Genomic DNA, 19,764 nt, shown 5'->3' with positions numbered 1-19,764 from the left:
CAGCCCATTGATTTCCCCCTGAATAATTCATTGGGGTGATAGAGTAAAGAGGGGGATCCCTTCCCACCATATGCTAGCTGGGTAGAATTCCGCTCCTGGTCAAAGAAGAGCAGAAAGTGAAATGATGGGGGAACATCGGTTGTTCTTCTCTTTGGAGTCCCTCCCTCTTCCCTTTCTCTTTGCAGTGTTCTTTTTTAAACATTAAAATTAATTGCATTTTAGTGCTGAACAATGGAGAGTTTGCGGGCGGTGGATGGAGGCGGGCGGGTGGAGACGGTGGAGCCATGACACGGACCGCCTCATTGATTGTTGTGCGCACGCACACCTGTGCGTGTGTGTGTGCGCCCCGCCGTAGTTTGGGTCACATCATGAGGGCAATTGAGAACCGCTGTCATAGATTAACATTGTTTTACACGATTAGCATTCATGAAAAGTGATCCATTCAAATGACGTATCTGTTTTTAATAGTGAAAGCAAGTTGAACACCTTGGTGCAGAAGCTTCATGACTTTTTGGCTCACTCATCTGAAGAATCTGAGGATGCAAATTCTCCTCCAAAAGTATTGGTGAGCAAAAATACAGGTAAAAAGCTTTCTATCTAAATTTTTATGGCTTTAATGATTAGTGATTAGTTTTATAGTGGATCACAGCACATCTATTTAGACAAGGAGGCATTACATATTGTTCCTGCTGTCTGTATTTGAAAAACTAAGTTCGTGACTTGTGGCTTAATTCACGAATCAATGACTAAAACAGCATATTACCAAAAGAATGAGCAGCTAAGTAATACTTGGTATCTTATATAAATAATAAGTTGGCTTTTATACCCCGCTTTTCACTATTCAAGAGCCTCTTGTGGCGCAGAGTGGTAATGCATCCGTCTGATAGCTTTGGCCATGAGGCTGGGAGTTCAATCCCAGCAGCCGGCTCAAGGTTGACTCAGCCTTCCATCCTTCCGAGGTCGGTAAAATGAGTACCCAGCTTGCTGGGGGGTAAACGGGCATGACTGGGGAAGGCACTGGCAAACCACCCCGTATTGAGTCTGCCATGAAAACGCTGGAGGGCGTCACCCCAAGGGTCAGACATGACTCGGTGCTTGCACAGGGGATACCTTTACCTTTACTTTTTTACCTTTTCACTATTCAAAGGAGTCTCAGAGTGGCTTACAGTTGTCTTCCCTTCATCTCCCCACAACTATGGGGCTGTGAGAGCTCTGAGAAGACTGCTCAGTCAAAACAGCACTATCAGGGCTGTGATAAGCCCAGGGTCACCCATCTGATTGTAGATGGAGGAGCAGGGAATCAAACCTGGCTCGCCAGATTAGAGGTATCCACTTTTTTTCTGTATGTTCTAGAATGGGGAAGAATGATGTTTCTGTTTCTTGGGTAGTTTCAGTGGTTCCCTGCACTGGAACTGTGTGATGAATTATATATTTGCTGAAGCCAAACCTCTATTTTCATGAATTACAGAAAGTAATAATAGACATTCTTTCTTAAATTAATTTGCTGTAAGCAACAGCAGTGTTACTAGATTTGGAGATTTCTTAGTGTTTTTGTAATTACTGACAAAATAGCGGAATTTCTCTTTGAACATTTAAATCTCTAAAGCAGTAGTTCCCAAACTGTTGGCTTCCAGGCCACATCCCTAGTACCCCCTGGCACATCCAAATATACACCTCTTTCCTACTGTTAGGTCTATTGTAAATTCAAAACAATGATATGTTGCCTTCAGTTCTTTTTGGGTTGTTGTGCAGTGATAATATTTTAGTCTGGGGAAAAACTTGTGAAAGTTCTTTTTGAAAGCCACTTTGGGTTTTTATTGGGGAAAAGAAAGAGAGAGAGAGAGAGAGAGAGAGAGAGCACAATGGGAAATTCCATAGTCAGGAGCAACGTGGAAAAGGCTTACAGCCTCCCAAAGATGGAGACTTTTAGGAAAGGGTTAAGAAATTAATGAAAACCTTGGGTGAAGCCTGGGAAGGATGGAGACTGAGGAGGGGGAAGAGCTCAGGCGGAATATGATCCAATCCAGGACACCTTATGAAGCTGTCATTTACTTCAGTATGCTAAGCAGGGTTAATCCTGGTCAGCCCTGGGAAGGGAGACCCCCCCAAGGAAGTCCAGGATTGCTGCTCCCCAGAGGCAAGCAATGGCAAGCCACTTTAGAGCTTCTCTCGCTAGGAGAACTCAGGTGCAGAAGGAAGAATCATACTGCTGCTCCCAAACTGCTCCAAAATTCCTCACCGCCCCCCTGGATCCTTCTGCTGCCCCCAGGGCAGGCATACCAGCCACTTTGGGAACCCTTGCTCTAGAGTTTCACGTGTTGTGCTATATAGCAGGGATAGTCTTCCCTTCATCTCCCCACGGCGACACTAGGGCTCTCACAATCCATGGCGACACTAGGGCTCTCGCAATTTGTTGCCGGTCCCACTCATCATGCCGGCCGCACGCTTGACTTGATTTTCGGTGCCGGGATAGAGGTGGTTCTGGAGCCAGCTTTGGCCGTGCCATGGTCAGACCACTATGCCCTGCGGGCCCGGCTTGGGATGCCACCCCCTCCCCAGTTGGGCGGCGGGCGCACTTTTGCCCGCCCGCGGAGACTCATGGATCCAATTGGTTTCCGGAATGCTCTGCGGGACCCGATGCCTCCTGGCAACTCACTGGCGGCGTTAGTAGAGGACTGGCAGTCCCATCTGACAGCCGCTATAGATGAGATTGCCCCTAAGCGTCTTCTCTGCCCTCGACTCAAACGGGCCCCCTGATACACGGGGGTGCTCCGGGAAAAGAAGAGGGAGGTGAGATGACTAGAGCGAGTGTGGCGGAAGACTCGCGATGAAGCTGCAAGAACATCTTATCGCACGCTTATGAGGGCGTATGAGATGGCGGTGAAAGTGGCGAAGCGAGAGTTCTTCGCCACGGAAATCGCGTCCGCAAGCTCTCGCCTGGCCCAATTATTTAGGGTAGTTAGATCCCTTACCGCCCTTCAGGGGCGCCAAAATATTAGTCAATTGGCACTTGGCTGCGAGGCATTAGCGAGCTTTTTTGCGGATAGTCTTGTCGCTTCGCCATGACCTTCCTGTCACAATTAATACAGTAAACGAACTGGAGACCTGTTGGCCGTCTTTGGCAGCGAGGTTTGATGGCTTCAGACGGCTCTCTTCTTCCGAAGTGGACAAATTGCTGGGGTCGGTCAGGGCGACCACCTGCCCCCTTGATCCCTGTCCCTCTTGGCTTCTCAAGGGGAGCGGAGAGGGGATAGGAGGCCAACTCAGGGATATTATCAACCTTTCCCTGAGTTCTGGGGAATTCCCCGAGCGGCTGAAGGAGGCGGTGGTTCGCCCTCTCCTGAAAAAACCAACGCTGGACCCGCAGGACCCTGCCAACTACCGCCCGGTGTCGCACCTAGCGTTCCTGGGCAAGGTGGTGGAAAAGGCTGCGGCGGACCAGCTCCTAGCTTTCTTGGATGAAACTTCGGCACTCGATCCATATCAGTCTGGCTTCCGCCCTGGCCACGGGGTGGAGACGGTGTTGGTCGCCCTGCTGGATGATCTCCGTCGCCAGCTGGATAGAGGCGGGTCAGCCGTGCTGGTCCTTCTGGATCTGTCGGCTGCTTTCGACACCGTGGACCATGAGATATTGGGCCACCGCCTCGCCGGTACGGGGATACGGGGTACAGCCTTGCGCTGGATACGCTCCTTCCTCCAGAACCGGACCCAGAGGGTTGCAGTGGGGGATGAGCTCTCGCGCCCTTATGGACTCCCTTGTGGGGTCCCACAGGGCGTGGTTCTCTCCCCCACACTATTTAACATCTTCATGCGCCCTCTGGCCCAGCTGGTACGGAGTTTTGGGTTGGGCTGCCATCAGTACGCTGATGACACCCAGCTCTATCTCCTCATGGACGGTCACCCAGACTTCCCCCCCCCCCCCCGGAACCATTTGCCAGATGTTTGGAAGCGGTGACAGAATGGTTTGAGCAGAGTCGCCTGAAACTCAACCCCTCCAAGACGGAGGTCCTGTGGCTGGGAAGTAGGGGGCGGGAACAGGAAGCGCATTTACCCATCCTGGCAGGGGCGCATCTTACCATCGCGTCCCAGGCCAGAAACTTGGGTGTGACCATTGATGCCTCCCTGACTATGGAGGCGCAGGTCAGGAAAGTAGCCGGCCAGGCATTTTTCCATCTTCGCCAAGCTCGGCTACTAGCGCCCTACCTGTCCCCCGAACACCTGGCCACTGTGATCCATGCAACGGTCACCTCCAGATTAGATTTCTGTAACTCGCTCTACGCGGGCCTATCCCTGTCTCTGATCCGGAAACTCCAGCTGGTACAAAATGCAGCCGCTAGGGTCCTCACCGGCACACCTTGGAGGGCCCACATCCAGCCTGTGCTGAGGCAGCTGCACTGGTTACCAATTGCTGTTCGGATCCAGTTCAAGGTTCTGGTTCTAACCTTTAAGGCTTTACGCGGGCTGGGACCCACATACCTGAGGGACCGCCTAGTGCCCTATGCCCCCCGCAGGGCTCTGCGAGTGAGAATCTTCTGGTCGTTCCCGGCCCTAGGAAAGCACGCCTAGCCTCGACCAGGGCCAGGGCCTTTTCGGTCCTGGCCCCCACCTGGTGGAATGAGCTCCCGGGTGAGCTGCGGGCCCTGCAGGACCCTTTAACGTTCCGCAGGGCCTGCAAGACGGAGCTCTTCCGCCAGGTCTATGGTTGAGGCTGGGGCTGCTGGGGTACATCGACTGCTCTCCCCCGGGCTTCTTGAACATGGTTGACCTCCTTCTCCTCCACCCCCCCTTTTTTAGGAATGGGGGTAGGAAGGGGATCTTATTATTGTGCTGCCATGTTGTGACATTTTAAAGTCTTTTAATGGGAGTTTTAATGGTTTTTTTAAGACATTGTAACCCGCCGCGAGCCATTTGGGAGTGGCGGGAAATAAATCAAAATAATAATAATAATAATAGTCAACCTCTGGTCCTCCAGATGTCCATGGATTACAATTCCCATTATCCCCCTGCCAGCATTTGCTGGCAGGGGCTCATGGGAATTGTAGTCCATGAACATCTGGAGGACCACAGGTTGACTACCCCTGCTATATATGATTGCTCATAAGGAAATCAGTGCTAGCATAGACGTGATTTTACAGCCCTGGCAGTTTCATAGAATCAGAGTTGGAAGGGGCCATACAGGCCATCTAGTCCAACCCCCTGCTCAATGCAGGATCAGCCCAAAGCATCCTAAAGCATCCAAGAAAAGTGTGTATCCAGCCTTTGCTTGAAGACTGCCAGTGAGGGAGAGCTCACCACCTCCTTAGGCTGAACTACTCTGACTGTGAAATTATTTCCCTACTAGTAATCAAGCCCGCTGCAGCTAAATGCAGCGGGCGCTAGGCAGTTACTGTGGGTGGGTCATGGGATTTGTATTCGATGGACATCTGTAGGGCCAGAGCTTGAGTCTATCTGAGTAACCCTCCACCTCCCCCCAGTCGAGGCCGCCATGGCAACGCCTTGCCATCGTCTGCCTGGAAACCAGGGCCCGCCCCTCACCTGGAGTCTCTCCTTCAGGAATCGCTGGACGGGGTCGAAGCCCTGCGGCTGCGCAGCCACCTGGAGGCCGGATGGGGCCTTTAGTTGAGCGGCGGCGACCGCCGCGGAGGCGTGGGCGGTTTGCTGCTGGCCGGGAGGCACCCCGGGGGCAGCGGGAGGCGCGGCCTGGGCCAGCTGTTGCTGCTGCTGGTGCTGAGGCGCCGCCACCGCCATGCTGTTTTGGAAGAGGAGTATGCCGGTTGGGACGCTCCAGTCGTGCGGAGCGGAAGTGGCCTGGTAGCGGCGAACTCCATTTCCCAGGAGGGCCAACGCCGCGGGCGGAAGTGCCCCGTAGTGCCGGCGACGGTCCCAGGATCGCGATGGCGCCCACCATCCAGATGCAGGCTCAGCGGGAGGATCCGGGCCACAGGTGAGACGCCAGGCGGCCAGGCAGGGAGCCCCCGGCAGCCGCGCTTCGCGCGACTGCCGGGGGCTCCCTCGGGGGGCGGCCTGACGCGGCGAGAGGCGCTTCGCGCCTCTCGCCACGTCAGGCCAGGAGCAACTGCGAGCCGCGCTTAGCGCGGCTCACAGTTGCTGGGGCTGGGAATCGGAGGGACCAATCGGCAGGCGCTTTGCGCCTGCCGATTGGTCCCTCCGATAGTCTGTCGTGTGGAAGGGTCCAATCCGGACCCTTCCTCATCATGGACAGAGCCCACCTCAAGGCCCCTTAACCATTTATTTAGTCCGTGGCGCCCGCGGCGCCACGGGCGGTTTAAAGATATCGTTGTTTATCGTTGTATATTCAGGGCAAGAATACTTGATGGCACATTAATTTTTTTCTAAAAACACATTTACCACAGTCCAGTAATCTTGCACTCAAGATATAAACATTTTTTTCTGGGAAGCATGACTTGTTTTTTGAGAGATGTGTGTGCACTTTCCATTGAAACAAATGGATACAAACAAATGTGTGTTTTTATAGAGGTGGTCTACTAAGTTAATAATATAATTTAATAAATATTTTAATTTGGAAAGTTAAATTGTTGTTTATTTTATTTAAATTGTTATCAGCTGTTATTAATGTAACATTATTGCATGTACATGCCTTTTCTTTCCTGCCCTGAGCTGCGTGGTAAAGGTGGGCTATACAAATAAAATAATTATTAAAATTATTATTATTATATCAGAAGTTCCCACAGAAATCTGGATCTGTTGGCTTGTTTTGTTTGTCCTTTTTTTGTCCCCTGTCCAACATCTAAAGAATTTCTCCAAGTCTGGATTTCCCCCATTTGGGCAGAAGTATATCTTTCAATCCTGTATATTTATTAACTGTTTCTAACTTGCCTTTCTCACCAGTGGGAGGCAAAAGTGGTTCACATCATTTACATCTTCTCCATTGGGTTTTCACAACAGATATATATGATAGGCTAAGTGTGTATGACTCGCTCAAATTCACCCCAGCAAGTAGTATTGAAACCTGGGTTTCTCAGACCTTCTCAGCCCACTGCACCTCACTGAATGTCCCATTGTGGATTTAAAAAAAATATGCACCAGTAGTATGGTGGGCATACTAGGCTATTCCATGCAGGGTGTGAATGTAATCTAACCAGGAGAAGATACTTGATGTTTCTGGAGGATACTTAGTTGTTTTTCAAAATCGGGAAACATCCGGACACAAAATAGCAGCTTATGCAAAAATTAAAGTCTTTCTGAGCTGTGCAGAACCCAAGTGGAGAAATCTTTCCTCGGCTGTTTCCATGAAGCAAATGGCCATTGCTTCCCCAGTAGTAACGTCATGCAAGTGACTGTATTTTCCATGGAACAAGCAAACTGTAGCTTGGAGGGGGGAGAAAAGTTGGCATGCTTCTTTCCCATCCAGAGCAAGGGAACATCGGTGCTCAAGTGGAGTAGGAAAAACATAGGAAAGCTTGTTGATGCTGCTGTTGTTTTGATAACAAAATGACTAGTGTAGCACTTGATGAGGGGGTGAGAGCTAGTTTTAATTACTTAATTTTAATTACTTGTCACTGTAACGACCCTTGGCATGCCCCGATCTAGTTTATGGTGCAATGTTCTCCTGTGCCTCAAATTCCAGTGGAAGATGCTTCAGTGTACCTAATGATAAAATAATAATAATAATGATAAAATAACTTTTTTTTTAGGGTAACACCTACCAACACACCAATTTTTAGCCTTTTTTGGATGTTAATATTTCCCATTCGTTTGTTATAGATAATATGCCTGGAAATATTCCAACTCCATCAGAAAACAGCAGGGAAGAGGTAAGAATAGAACTAACTACACTTGGTTAAAAATGATACATACCTCTTCAAACTAGCCTAGGTTCCTTTTTAACTCAACTGGAGGCTTTTTCATTGTTCTTGGACAGATACTTTTGGAAGATTGCTGAATTAGGTATATTAGGTATATTAGGTATATATTAGGTATATCCCTGTGTTTCTGTTCCTTGAGATTAGTGTTGGACCAATGCAGTTGTTAAGATGATACTCTCTTTATCACAGTTTAAAAGCTTAGAACAAGGGGATAGCAGTGGCCCACACCCAGAAACCATGTCCAGAATGAGGTGATGCACTTAGGGAGCTTCACAGCGAATCTCCCATCTCTGGCACGAGGAGACCGCCTGCCACATAACAAGGCTGGTTAGTCTGTGAACATAATGGGGTTTGTGTAAGTTCGATGTTCGTGGCGCCCCTGGCTTGTGAACCCCCACAAACCTCCATTTTCCAGATTCGTACCCACCTCTAGTGATGACAGTGCCAACGTATTTCTTCTCAGTGTAGCAGAAGTAGGCTTCAAGAGGAGGAGGAGCTGTGAGAAATGCAGTACATATTCCTAAGTCTTGCTCTTGTTTTAACAAGGAGCTAGTGCTGTGTTTTTCCTGGCCCTTTGCAATAAACTTGAGAATTCCTTAGTTTCATAAAGTAAAATATCCATTTGTTTTCCATTAAGCATATGCCAGAATCCCCCGGTTTTCTGCCATGGTTTTATTCTGTTACTAGCTTCAAAGCCCGTTCCTAAGAACAGGCCTTGAAAGGCCCCCCTCCCCTGGCCAGGCAGCTTAAGCTTGCAGCCTGATCAAGTGGGGCAGGTGGGGGCTGGGCAGCTCGTTAGCAGGCAGCAGGTGGGGAGGCCCTAGTCAGTAGGGCCAGCCTAGCAGGCCAAGAGGCCCTCGTTAGCAAGCCCTCCACCATGACTCTTTGCCCAGGGCCTCTCCCCTGCTGGCTCCAGGCACTGAGGCATCTGAGAGCAAAGAGGCTAGAGTCCAGGGACGGAGGGCGGGAGCTGCAGGGGCAGGGCAAAGCTGGCTGCACCATGATTGGCCCTATTCTAACTTGGACAGCCGGACATGTCCCACTTCCTAGGCTGTTTCATAAATGTATAGAGGAACAACAATAGATAAAGGTTTAACTGACCTGAAATGAGGCATGGCAGATGCTACCTCCTTACTGCCTGTCCTCTCTCTGATATTCTTGTTCCTGAAGCATGCAGTCTTACTGAACTTTTTTCTTACATTGCACATGAAATATTAGTCAAGGGGAAGAAATGTTTCTGATTTCTTATAAGAGGTTTGTAATTGCAACTTTTCCCGCTCATTTTTAGGGTAGTAGCTCTTCTGAAAAATCCAAATCATTGGGATCATCACGTTCTAAAAGGTCAGTTTGACATGCTACTTAACCATCTGAATTACCTGTCTGATTCAGGAGGGGGTGGCTTAGGAGTGGGCATGGACCAGCTCACAAACCTTGGCTTGTTCATGGTTCGCAAACTGCAGCTTGCCTACAAACCTTCATGAACTTTTAAGGCAGTTCATGGAGGTTCGTAGGGGGCAATGTAAAAGCCACCAAAACAGATGAGCAGTGGTGGCTGGTTGCTTTGGCTGCTCCACTGTTTTGATTGGTCTTTTAAAGCAGGGCTAGTCTGCTGGCAGGGGCTCATGGGAATTGTAGTTCATGGACATCTGGAGGACCACAGGTTGACTACCCCTGTTTTAAAGAGTGTTTCTTGAATTCAGCTCTGACCCGTTTAAGCCAAACAGCTTAGCTTTTGGGTTTAAACGACTTAGAGCTTTTTAAGCCCTCCTTTTTGATCCCCACAAGTTTTAAAGCAGAAAGCATGGGTCATGAATGCGTGTGCAAACTGATCTGGTTTGTGAACTAACTTTCCAGTTCATAAAGGCCGAACCACAAACCGAACCCCTAGTCCAGCTGCCTTTCTTGTTAGATGCCCAACAGCTGTGCAGTGAACTGCTACAGAAATATACAGGTGTGTTAATTATGGTATTTTCCTTCTCAACAACGTTCAGTTTGCCTTTAAGCTTTACAAGAACAACTTAAATCTATCTTTGTTCAGTTAAATTTTTTTCCAGCATTGTATAAATGGGAATTGTATTTTCAAAAGTTCACCATTTTGTACTTCTCACTTTTGCCTGCACCTCTGAGGTTCTGTTTTTCTTAAATTTCAGTCATACATCATGGGAGAGTATGTGTTACATAAGATCTAAGGTGTATGCTTGTATGGACCAATGTTGTAAAATTCTTGCTTTTGCTATTCTTGCAGGAAACCTACAGTTGTAATAAAATATATTGGCTCAGATGATGAACACCCTGTAGATGAAACAATGAATCAGGATGTTTCCAATGAAAACTCAGAAAATGATGTTGATATGAAAAGCTTGCCTAAAGGTAACCATTTCATCAGTAATAAACAAATGCCCATTTCTAAAATTCTTTGTTGTATTTTGTTCTTGTTCGTAGGCACTTTAATATGAATAACATGCTACAATAGTAAAAACAGTTGCATCAAGAATGTTATTTATATTAAAATCTGATTTCATTTGGGAGAAAGAAGAAAATTAAGTTTTATTGTGGGGAGAGAGAGAGAGGTTGCAATGTGACTTTCGTCAAGATGATAGAAACATTGTATACAAATGAAGGTCATGTTCGGCCTGAATATTATCATCAAGGCAATGGCTTCTGATCTCAAGATGTGGAAGTGGTTTATCAAGTGCTAAATTATTTTTTTATTGATTTTCATACAGGTATTTACTTTTTCATTATGCTGCAGATGTTGAAAGAAAAAAATCAGTTCCCATTTGCTGAGCATTATCTGATTTTTCTTCTGGAAATTACATTAGGTCTTCTAGTGCAGGGGTAGTCAACCTGTGGCCCTCCAGATGTTCATGGACTACAATTCCCATGAGCCCCTGCCAGCAATGCTGGCAGGGGCTCATGGGAATTGTAGTCCATGAACATCTGGAGGGCCACAGGTTGACTATCCCTGTTCTAGTGCTTTGTATTGGGTAAAGCATTCTGTGTATTGAAGTCTACTCTCTTTAGACCAGCAGATATGAAAGAAATTACCCTCCCTTCTACAATTCCCCCAACATAAACTTGAGTTATTGGGTAAACACCATTTCTGTTTGGTATGAGAACTGCTTTTAGCTAGTTAATCTGAATATGCTTTCGTTAACATAAATGTACCTTGAATTTTAGAAAGTACCATATTTTGTCCCAACGTCTCCACATTGTTCCCCTAAAACTTATCCCCGGTTTTCCTTTCCAATTGTAAGATCCTGGTGAACAATATAAGGAGAAGATACGTTTGAAATGAGTAGTTGCGTTTAAATTAGAACATTGAAGGCAGCTAACTCAGTTTCTCTTGGAAAAGCAAAGATTGACACACTATAACTTGACAGTGTCCAAACCATACGAATGAACATATGAACTCTTCATTTGTGTTGAGAAATCAGCTTTTATGATATTTTCATGTTACGTATGTCATGAAAATGATCTTTAGAGCTTATTGACACTTTGAAAAATGTTTTCTGAAATGTTTCTACACTTGGCTAAAGTGAAAGTTGTTGCCTGGAAGTTTCCAATATTTTGACTGCTGGACTGTTTTCTAGGGAATCATTCCCAAAGATTTATTATCTGTGTCCCACTGCCTCCTTTACTATTCAGTATAAGAATTCATATAATCAAACTATATTAGATGATCATACAAGAAATCTTATCCTCATAACAAATGTATTTTTGGATGCAAATGAATGTGGTATTTATAATCTGCTATCCCTGGACTTCCTTTCTTAGATTACCAAGATTTATAATGGATTTCAAAGCCGTTTCTGGCTATAAGATTAATGTTGGAAAATGACTTGGATATTTTAGAAATATAAAGAGCAGTCACTTTACTAACAGGCTCCCCATGGTGAAAAACTGCTGTGGAATAATCTGAAGAATAATATTTTAATAGACAAAGAAAATATATCGCTGCATAATTTGCTACTATGATAGGCTCCGAATTCTAAATAAGCAAACTCTTTGAATTAAAGTTCCTTTATTAGAAATGTGAGCATCTATGTTGAAAGCATAGTCAGAAATGACTCACAAAGTATAGGGTAGGAGATAAAGGGTTTGAGGGGACTCCTCCTCCCCTGGAAACATGGTTCAAAATAAGTTATAATATGGAGATATAATATGGAGATATATAATATGGAGATATTATCCAGGCATCAAGGGACCGGAAGATGTGGGAACTACAGGAACCAAACGGAGAGGGAAATAGAGGGCAATAAGGGAGAGGAGGCGAGGAATGTTGGGGAGGTTGGTATGCATAAAACACAACAGCAGGAAATCAACCTTGGGTGCCAAACGAAAGCATCTGGGTTTCATCAGGGCATACAGGTCAGGCTAGATGGACAAAGTAAATCACAGCAGAGATATAATCATGGCAGAAATACATGGGGGTTTCTGACAGCTACATATATAATAATAATAATAATAAAAGCAGAATCAATTGGAAGCAGTGGGAAAAACTTCTTACCTTGGCCTTTCTTGTATGCCCCTCCTTTCTTATTCTAAACTGTGTTCTTTGGTGTATCTTGGGGATAAAAGAAATCTAATTCCTCCCTTTCTTGGTCTGCTTCTGTTCTCTGTCTATTTCTGACTCTGCAGCCCTGTCTCCAGGAGAGGTGGACAGCATCCTGCTCAGGCAATGCAACAAAAGAGCTAGGCATGCTGTTTCAGTCTGCAGTAGAGGTGGGTGGGAGAGGCGCCACAAGTTACTCTGTCAGAGAACAAGGAAACTAGCCTGATCTATTTGATTACCCAGCTGTAGATGCTTCCCTTGACAACAAAGGCTTGCCTATTGTATCAGCACAGCACAGCCAGGGATGACCACTGTGGTGGTGAGTGCCTGGGAAGTACACATAGTAGTATAGACCAGTGGTCCGTGGATCAGTTGGTAACGGGCCGCAGCTCCAACTCGTCCTCCTTCCTGGCTGCTGCCTCGGGGGCTACCCTGCTTCTCTGCCGTCGGCTCACCTTTGGTGCTCTCCACCGGCTGCCATGGCTGAGGCTCCCCCTCGGCATGGCACTGCGCAGCTGCTGCTGGCAGCACCCCCCTGCGGGCAGCGGGAAGTCAGGGACCCCGGCAGGAAAGCAAGTGGAGCAGGGGCTCAGGTGGTGGCGGTAAAATCCCTCGGCAAAGGCCTCACCCCCCCCCCCCCGGGGCCTCAGTAAATTTGTCAAGCGTTAACTGGTCCCTGGTGATAAAAAGGTTGGGGACCACTGGTATAGACCACAGTCTCTAATAATTTGTGTAATTACCTTGATGAATCATTTTGCACAGTGCTACCTATTGCCTGTTTATAAAAGCCTTCTTGAATAATTTGGCTTTGCCACTGGATTCTAAATTTGTCAAGTTTGGCAGACTGAGTCAACAAGGGTCATCTGAACCTCATCAAAAGTGGGAAGTACAATGTAATTATAAGATTTAGTTTTAATTAGTTCAGTTTGTTCATTCTTAGCCATTAAACCCCAGCATCCAGGCAGTGATTTAAGGTCTTTGGCCTCACCACCTGGAAATTTGTATATGTAGCTGTGTGTTATTGACATATTGATGACAGCCAACATCAAACCTACAAATGGTTTGGCCTTTACATAAAGGTTGAAGACCATGGGGGATAGAATTGTGCCTTGTGGGACCCCACAGTGATGATAACTGGTCTTCAATAGCAATTCTTTGCTTTCAGTCTGTGATTTGAACCAGTCTAGGGTACAACCTTGATGCTTGCTTCTGTCTCTAGGCATCTCGACAGGATCGCATGGCCATTATGTTGAGAGGCAGCAGATAATAGGGTGATAATTGTCAACAGCTTTTTATGTACAGATAGCAGATGGATAACTGTGTCTGGGAATGGTTGAGAAAAGGTGCCCTGAGATCTCAGGAACTTGTCAACATCCATCATGAGTCAAAGTAGTCCATAAATTGAATAGGTGGTATATTATGCAGTTCTTTTGGTGGATCTATATTATGGTCAGAATAAATCAGAGAGCATTCTTAATAGTTTATAAGCAGAAATCTCTGAAAGACAATAATAACTAATTCTCTGGCTCTGATATGAGGATAGCTCAATTTTAGGAATCTGTAAATGCCGTATTGAGACAATTGGGATGGTTGTGAGCTAGGTGATGCTGTAGAAGCAGAGAAGTAACTCACAGTCACCACTACATAGTTCTTACATTGAGCTCTGTAACATGATCTGTCAGATTCAGTACAAGTTCTCCACCAGTGTTGTTCAGCATGTCATCCAGCCCTTATCAGATAATGCTCTTCCATGGTAAACCAGAGGGCTTTTGTCCTAAGGGTGGGAGAGGTAATCAGTGGGTAACCTTGTCAAAAATGTTCAAGGAACTTCAAATTCCAGGTAGTCTGAAGGTTCAGCAGGTCCAGCTTGAGTGGAAATCATTCTTTCCAACTCTGACGGATCTGTGTACTTCAGTTATTCTCAGTTATCATCTCTGTCTATTATGAGTTCGACAGTCTCTACTGGAAATTGAGAAGGACCTATTGCTGTGGTTGAGAATTACTCTGGGCTCAGGCAGACCTGCAGATCACCACCACCGTTTTTGGGTCATAAAACCGCCTGTCACGTTCAGACATAGAGCATTCTGGAAGCTTCAGGTTTTAATCCATGAGAACCCCAGATCATCTGACTACCACTGGTCCATTTCCAAGAAACAATCAATTTAACATTTGTATCCTGTGAGGCATCTGTCTCTCCACCTCACATATAGCTTACATTGCAACCACATCCCTCAAGTGGATTTATTGTTAGATGTCAGCTACCAGACTTAATCCTGCAACAACTCATAACTTTCAGCAGGTAGCTAACATCTTGCCATAAAGTGTGTGCTTTTCCTTTTAGCCTGCAACTCCTTCGCTTCTCAGATGGTGCAGGTGATCCTGGAGGGCTGGAAACAAGCAGCTGGTTTTCATCTGGATCAGAGTTCAGGGGTGAAGTGTGCAAGCTCTTGATTGTGAGTCTTGGCACGCTTGCACCTTCTCCCCTTGCTTGTTGGCTTCTGCTGCCTCTGGCCTGTTTATGATGGCCTCTTCCTCCTCTGTGGAGTCCTCAGCATTGCTGAGATTGGGCTGACCCATGACATAGTGGCTCTCTAAGGCCTCAGATAAAGGTCTTTCACATCATCTCCTGATTGGTCCTTTTAAATGGAGATGGAGGGGATCAAACCTGGGACCTCCTGCATACCAAGTAGATGTTCTGCCAGTAAGCTACAGTCGCTTTTGTGGGTGGGTGTTTGTGGGGGTGTGTGAGAGAGAGTATGTTTGAACAGGATTCATTTTGGGAAATTTATGTGTTAATTTAAATTGGAAAATGGGATAAATTTGTCAACACCAACACATGAATTGTGCAAATTGCAGAATATAATGTACAAATTTACTGTGAATGTTAGGATTAAAAACAGAGTAAGCTGCTACATGAGATGTACAGTACTGTATTCCTGGCAGATAAGTTTGGATATTAATTTCTGTAAAGTCTAAGTTGTAATATTGCAGTAGTCATTTTCTATATCTGGTAGCACTGCACAGGTATCCCAAGTGTACTGGGATAAAATATTTGAGGATATTAGATCCTTTGAAAACAAATGCGTAAAGATCCAAGTTTTGCTGTTTGGTGATTTCAGAATATTAACACTTAGTATGCTGACAGCACACTAATTGTTGAATCTTGGAAAAATAAAGTCTTCCTAGTTAGGCATAAATGGGTAAGGACAATATGGTGCATATAGTTAGTGAAAAATAATATAACAGCTGTTAATATCTGTGATACAATAATGTCTACAGGCAGGAAGTTTTCCTAGAAAAACTACAAACACATAAATCATTGGAATCACAAGTTCACAGATGATCTATTGCAGTTGTCCCCAACCTTTCTGAGGCTGGGGACCGGCAGGGCATCGGGCCACGCCCGCGCATCGGGCCGCGCCCACGCGGCCCGGCCCAGATTCCCTCTCCCCGCCCTCCCGCAGTAAGAAGCTTCCCGGGCCGCAAGCTTGCAGCCTGGGAAGTTTTTTACTGCGGGGGGGGCGGGGAGAGGGAGCTGCGGCCCGGCGCCGGGCCGTGGCCCGCAGGTTGGGGACTACTGATCTATTGTATAATAAGCCTCGCAAAGTTTAGGAGAGTTTATAGCTTACAGTTTATAGGTTCATAGGACCATAGTCATAGTAAATATGTATTCATTGTGTAAATTTATCTTTATACATTTTTTAAAAATTGTCCTTCTAAATGTTATAAAGTTTGTTCAAATGTTATAAACTAGTTCACAGTTCTATTGCCACATTTGCTGTTGCTGCAGATAGGGCGGCTTCTAAATCAGAAAGCCCATAAGCTTCAATTAAAACACTTATTTAGCCTATTATATGCTCTGTAATATTATACATTCTTCCAAGAGGAATCAGTTTCCTTTCAATGCCTAGAGTTTGACATTTACATTTTTATGTCAGGCAGTTCACATTCTGTTGCTTTTGCACTTGTTCCATTCTGCTCTCCTGCCTCGCCACAAGGAGACAGCGTAATGGGAGCTCTGTTGCAGTCTAGACAATTTCTAATGGTTTTTTTCCCTTTCTTTCCCTTCCCTCCTCCCTTACTTCCCATCCATCTTCACTTGCCGGCTATTGCCGTTTTGGGGTGGGGGGAGTATTTAATTAAACAGGGTAAGGTGTTCATGCTGATCAGGCCAGGGCTGTGGCTGCCATTTTAGGCACTTGATTCCCCCCCCCCCTCGCTTAGCTGCTCTCATCATATCAATAGAGATTTCTCCTCAGGGACACAGCTTCCTCTTGGAGGACAATCTGGCAGCAATTTAGGCTGTCCTGACCAAGGCAAAGACAGCCCCTGAACATGCTTGGAAGACTGAGGCGTCTGAGGACCCTACACCTAACCATGGCCACCTCAGCCACCAGGGGCCTTCACCTGAACAGCTGGTTCATCCTGGTGGCCATGTTACGGTTGCTTTTGTAGTGCCCCCAATTTCGGCCCATCTAGTTGGGAAGGTCCAAACCTGCCTCATGTAGGCATCTGGCAGAGGGAACATGGGCTCTGGGTCTCAAGCTCACAATGCCTCCCAAGCAGATCCTCTCCTCAATCCTAGCTTACTCAGGGCTATCAGACAATCCATGAGGTAGGAGTTTGTGCCAGCAGGGGGTGCTTTCTGAGATAGGGTTTGCTTCCCCCATCCATCCTATTATGATAGGCAGGAATTAGTTGAGGATTTCCAACAACTTCATATCTCCCACTGGCCCACAAAGGCAGCCCCAAAGAGGGGGGATCCTGTCTCCCTAAGACCCATTATGCACGGGGGTTTTAGCGTGCGTTTGGGGTGGAATTGCGGCGACTAAAATCACCGATAACGCATGGAGTCGGCTGCAACCGGCCGCAGATTCGGTGCACGCCGCAGAAAAAGCCATGTTAGCGGAACGCGGAAGAAAGCGCAGCTTCCCGGGTGACCAGGGTGCAACCGGAGGCGGTGGCGAATTGACCACGTGCATAATCGGGGAGGCCGGAGGGTCGGAGGCAGCGCGACCGCTCAAGCGGCTGCCAGAACAAACGGCAGCGCAGGCTGGGGGGAACCCAAGGGAACACGGATGGAACGGCGGCCGGAGAGCTCACAGTGGAGGGGGGCGAGGGGATCACGCGGCTAAGGACGGCAGAGAGGCCAGCCACCCACCTCCCACCCATTCCCAAACACACACCCCCAACCACAAACGAGAACTGAGATGAGGTCTCTAGGAAAATACAAAAACTTTATAAAACAGTGTGAATGAACACAGCACACATATACAATACAATACAAAGCATACAGTAGGAGAAACAATATAAAGGGAAAACCTATGGGGCAGAGGAACTGGGGCAGCAAAGAAGGGGAGAGGGGAACTGGGAGTGAACTAAGGGGAAGGGGAAACATGCTCCCTCCCCCTCCGACAAACCCGGCAGGGCTGCACCTGCGCAGGCTGCTTCCGCCCTTCGTGGCCTCCACCTCCGATGCTCGCCAACACAGCGGCGCACTCGCCTCCCTTCTCCTTGGCTCCGCATAGAGGCCTTGACACCCGCCGCTCCGGGTTTTGCCGCCGTTGCGCCCCGTTCCGTGCATAACCGGTTTGCTTCACGTCTTCCCCCTCCGCGTTTCCCACGTGACCCGAAAACGTTGTTTCAGCGGCCGTGCATAATGGGTCTTAATGAGGATTCCTCTGGTGGCGAGACCAACCCCAGGGAAGAGGAGGTTCCTTTGGCCATCTAGGAACTGGCCAAAGAGGTGCAGGTTCCGGAGCAGTCGGTCAGGATTTTAAACAAGATTATTATCAGTCCCTCTTTACAAAAGCCATGGCTGCTGTAAACCAGACTCACAGAATGTCCCACAGTGGAAGAGCAGGGCTGCATGTGGCGCAGAGGATTTTTTTTCCAATCTCCATCTTCCTCAAAATTGTTCCTTCGACCCCCTTTTTTTTTTTTTTTTTTTGAGAAAAAGATCAGGGAATAGTGGCATAAACCCTTAGTTAATAAGCAATTTCCCTCCTTTGTTAGATGTATGCCAAAGAAATTCTCCTAGTCTCCACCATAGATGTGCCTGTGGCGGCCATCCACACCGTGGCCCTAGTCTCTGAAGATAGGGAGGGAAATATAAGGGACACCTTTGACAGGAAGGCAGAGACTGCCTTGTATAGGTCTCACGAGGTTATGACTGTCAAGAGCAGCTTCTATTATGTATATTATCATAGCCATAGTCTGTATAAAACAGCCATAGTCTGTATAAAACAGTTAATCCAACTTCATCCCAGTGACAGCACAAGGTTACTACAAGGAGCCAGCAGACTACTTAAGGTACTACTTAAGTATTTTCAGATAGTTAGGTGGATAGGGAATTGGTTAGAGAACTGCACTCAAAGAGTCGTTGTCAATGGTGTTTCATCAGACTGGAGGGAGGTGAGTAGCGGGGTACCTCAGGGCTCAGTGCTCGGTCCAGTACTTTTTAACATATTTATTAATGATCTAGGTGAGGGGGTGGAGGAACTACTCATCAAGTTTGCAGATGACACCAAATTGGGAGGACTGGCAAATACTCCAGAACAGTGGTCCCCAACCTTTTTAATCACCAGGGACCGGTCAACGCTTGACAATTTCACTGAGGCCCGGGGGGGGAGTAGTCTTTTGCCAAGGGACGTTGCTGCTGCCGCCTGAGCCCCTGCTTTCCCGCCAACGCCCTGTCTTCCCACCACCCGCTGGGGGGGCTCTGCCAGCAGCATCTGCACAGTGCCACGCTGAGGGGGAGCCCCAGCCATGGTGGCCGCTGGAGAGCACCAAAGGTGAGCCGTGGCAGGGCAGCCCCCCGAGGCAGCAGCCAGGGAGAAGGATGAGGAGGAGCCATGGCCCGGTACTGACTGATCGACGGACTGGCACCGGTTCCCGGACCGGTGGTTGGGGATCACTGCTCCAGAAGATAGAGACAGAGTTCAACGAGATGGAAAAATGGGCAAATGAGAACAAGATGCAATTTAATAAAGATAAGTGTAAAGTTCTGCATCTGGGTCCGAAAAATGAAAAGCATGCCTACTGGACGGGGGATGCGCTCTAGGTAATACTGTGTGTGAACGAGACCTTGGGATACTTGTGGATTGTAAGCTAATCATGAGCAGGCAGTGTGATGCAGCGGTAAAAAAGGCGAATGCCATTTTGGGCTGTATCAACAGAGGCATCACATAAAAATCACAAGATGTCATAGTCCCATTGTATACGGCACTGGTCAGACCACACCTGGAGTACTGTGTGCAGTTCTGGAGGCCTCGCTTCAAGAAGGACGTAAATAAAATTGAAAGGGGACAGAGGAGAGAGACGAGGATAATCTGGGGACAAGGGACCAAGCCCTATGAAGAT

General features: G+C 47.2%; 1 protein-coding gene across 2 annotated transcripts in view; it reads left to right on the top strand.

Moving 5' to 3' along the window:
• Positions 1-19,764, top strand: part of ATRX (ATRX chromatin remodeler) — a 115,800-nt gene that overhangs the window by 7,467 nt on the left and 88,569 nt on the right. For both annotated transcript variants that reach the window (XM_077309147.1, XM_077309146.1), the window contains exons 2-5: positions 469-581; positions 7,747-7,796; positions 9,136-9,188; positions 10,093-10,217. In XM_077309147.1, the coding sequence (XP_077165262.1) occupies positions 469-581; positions 7,747-7,796; positions 9,136-9,188; positions 10,093-10,217 (341 nt within the window). The remainder of the gene's footprint in view (positions 1-468; positions 582-7,746; positions 7,797-9,135; positions 9,189-10,092; positions 10,218-19,764) is intronic.

This window comes from Paroedura picta, chromosome 13, assembly GCF_049243985.1.
Source record: "Paroedura picta isolate Pp20150507F chromosome 13, Ppicta_v3.0, whole genome shotgun sequence".
Taxonomy (NCBI): domain Eukaryota; kingdom Metazoa; phylum Chordata; class Lepidosauria; order Squamata; family Gekkonidae; genus Paroedura; species Paroedura picta.
The sequence above is the reverse complement of the archived record's forward strand: the minus strand, read 5'-3'. Positions and strand labels throughout refer to the sequence as shown.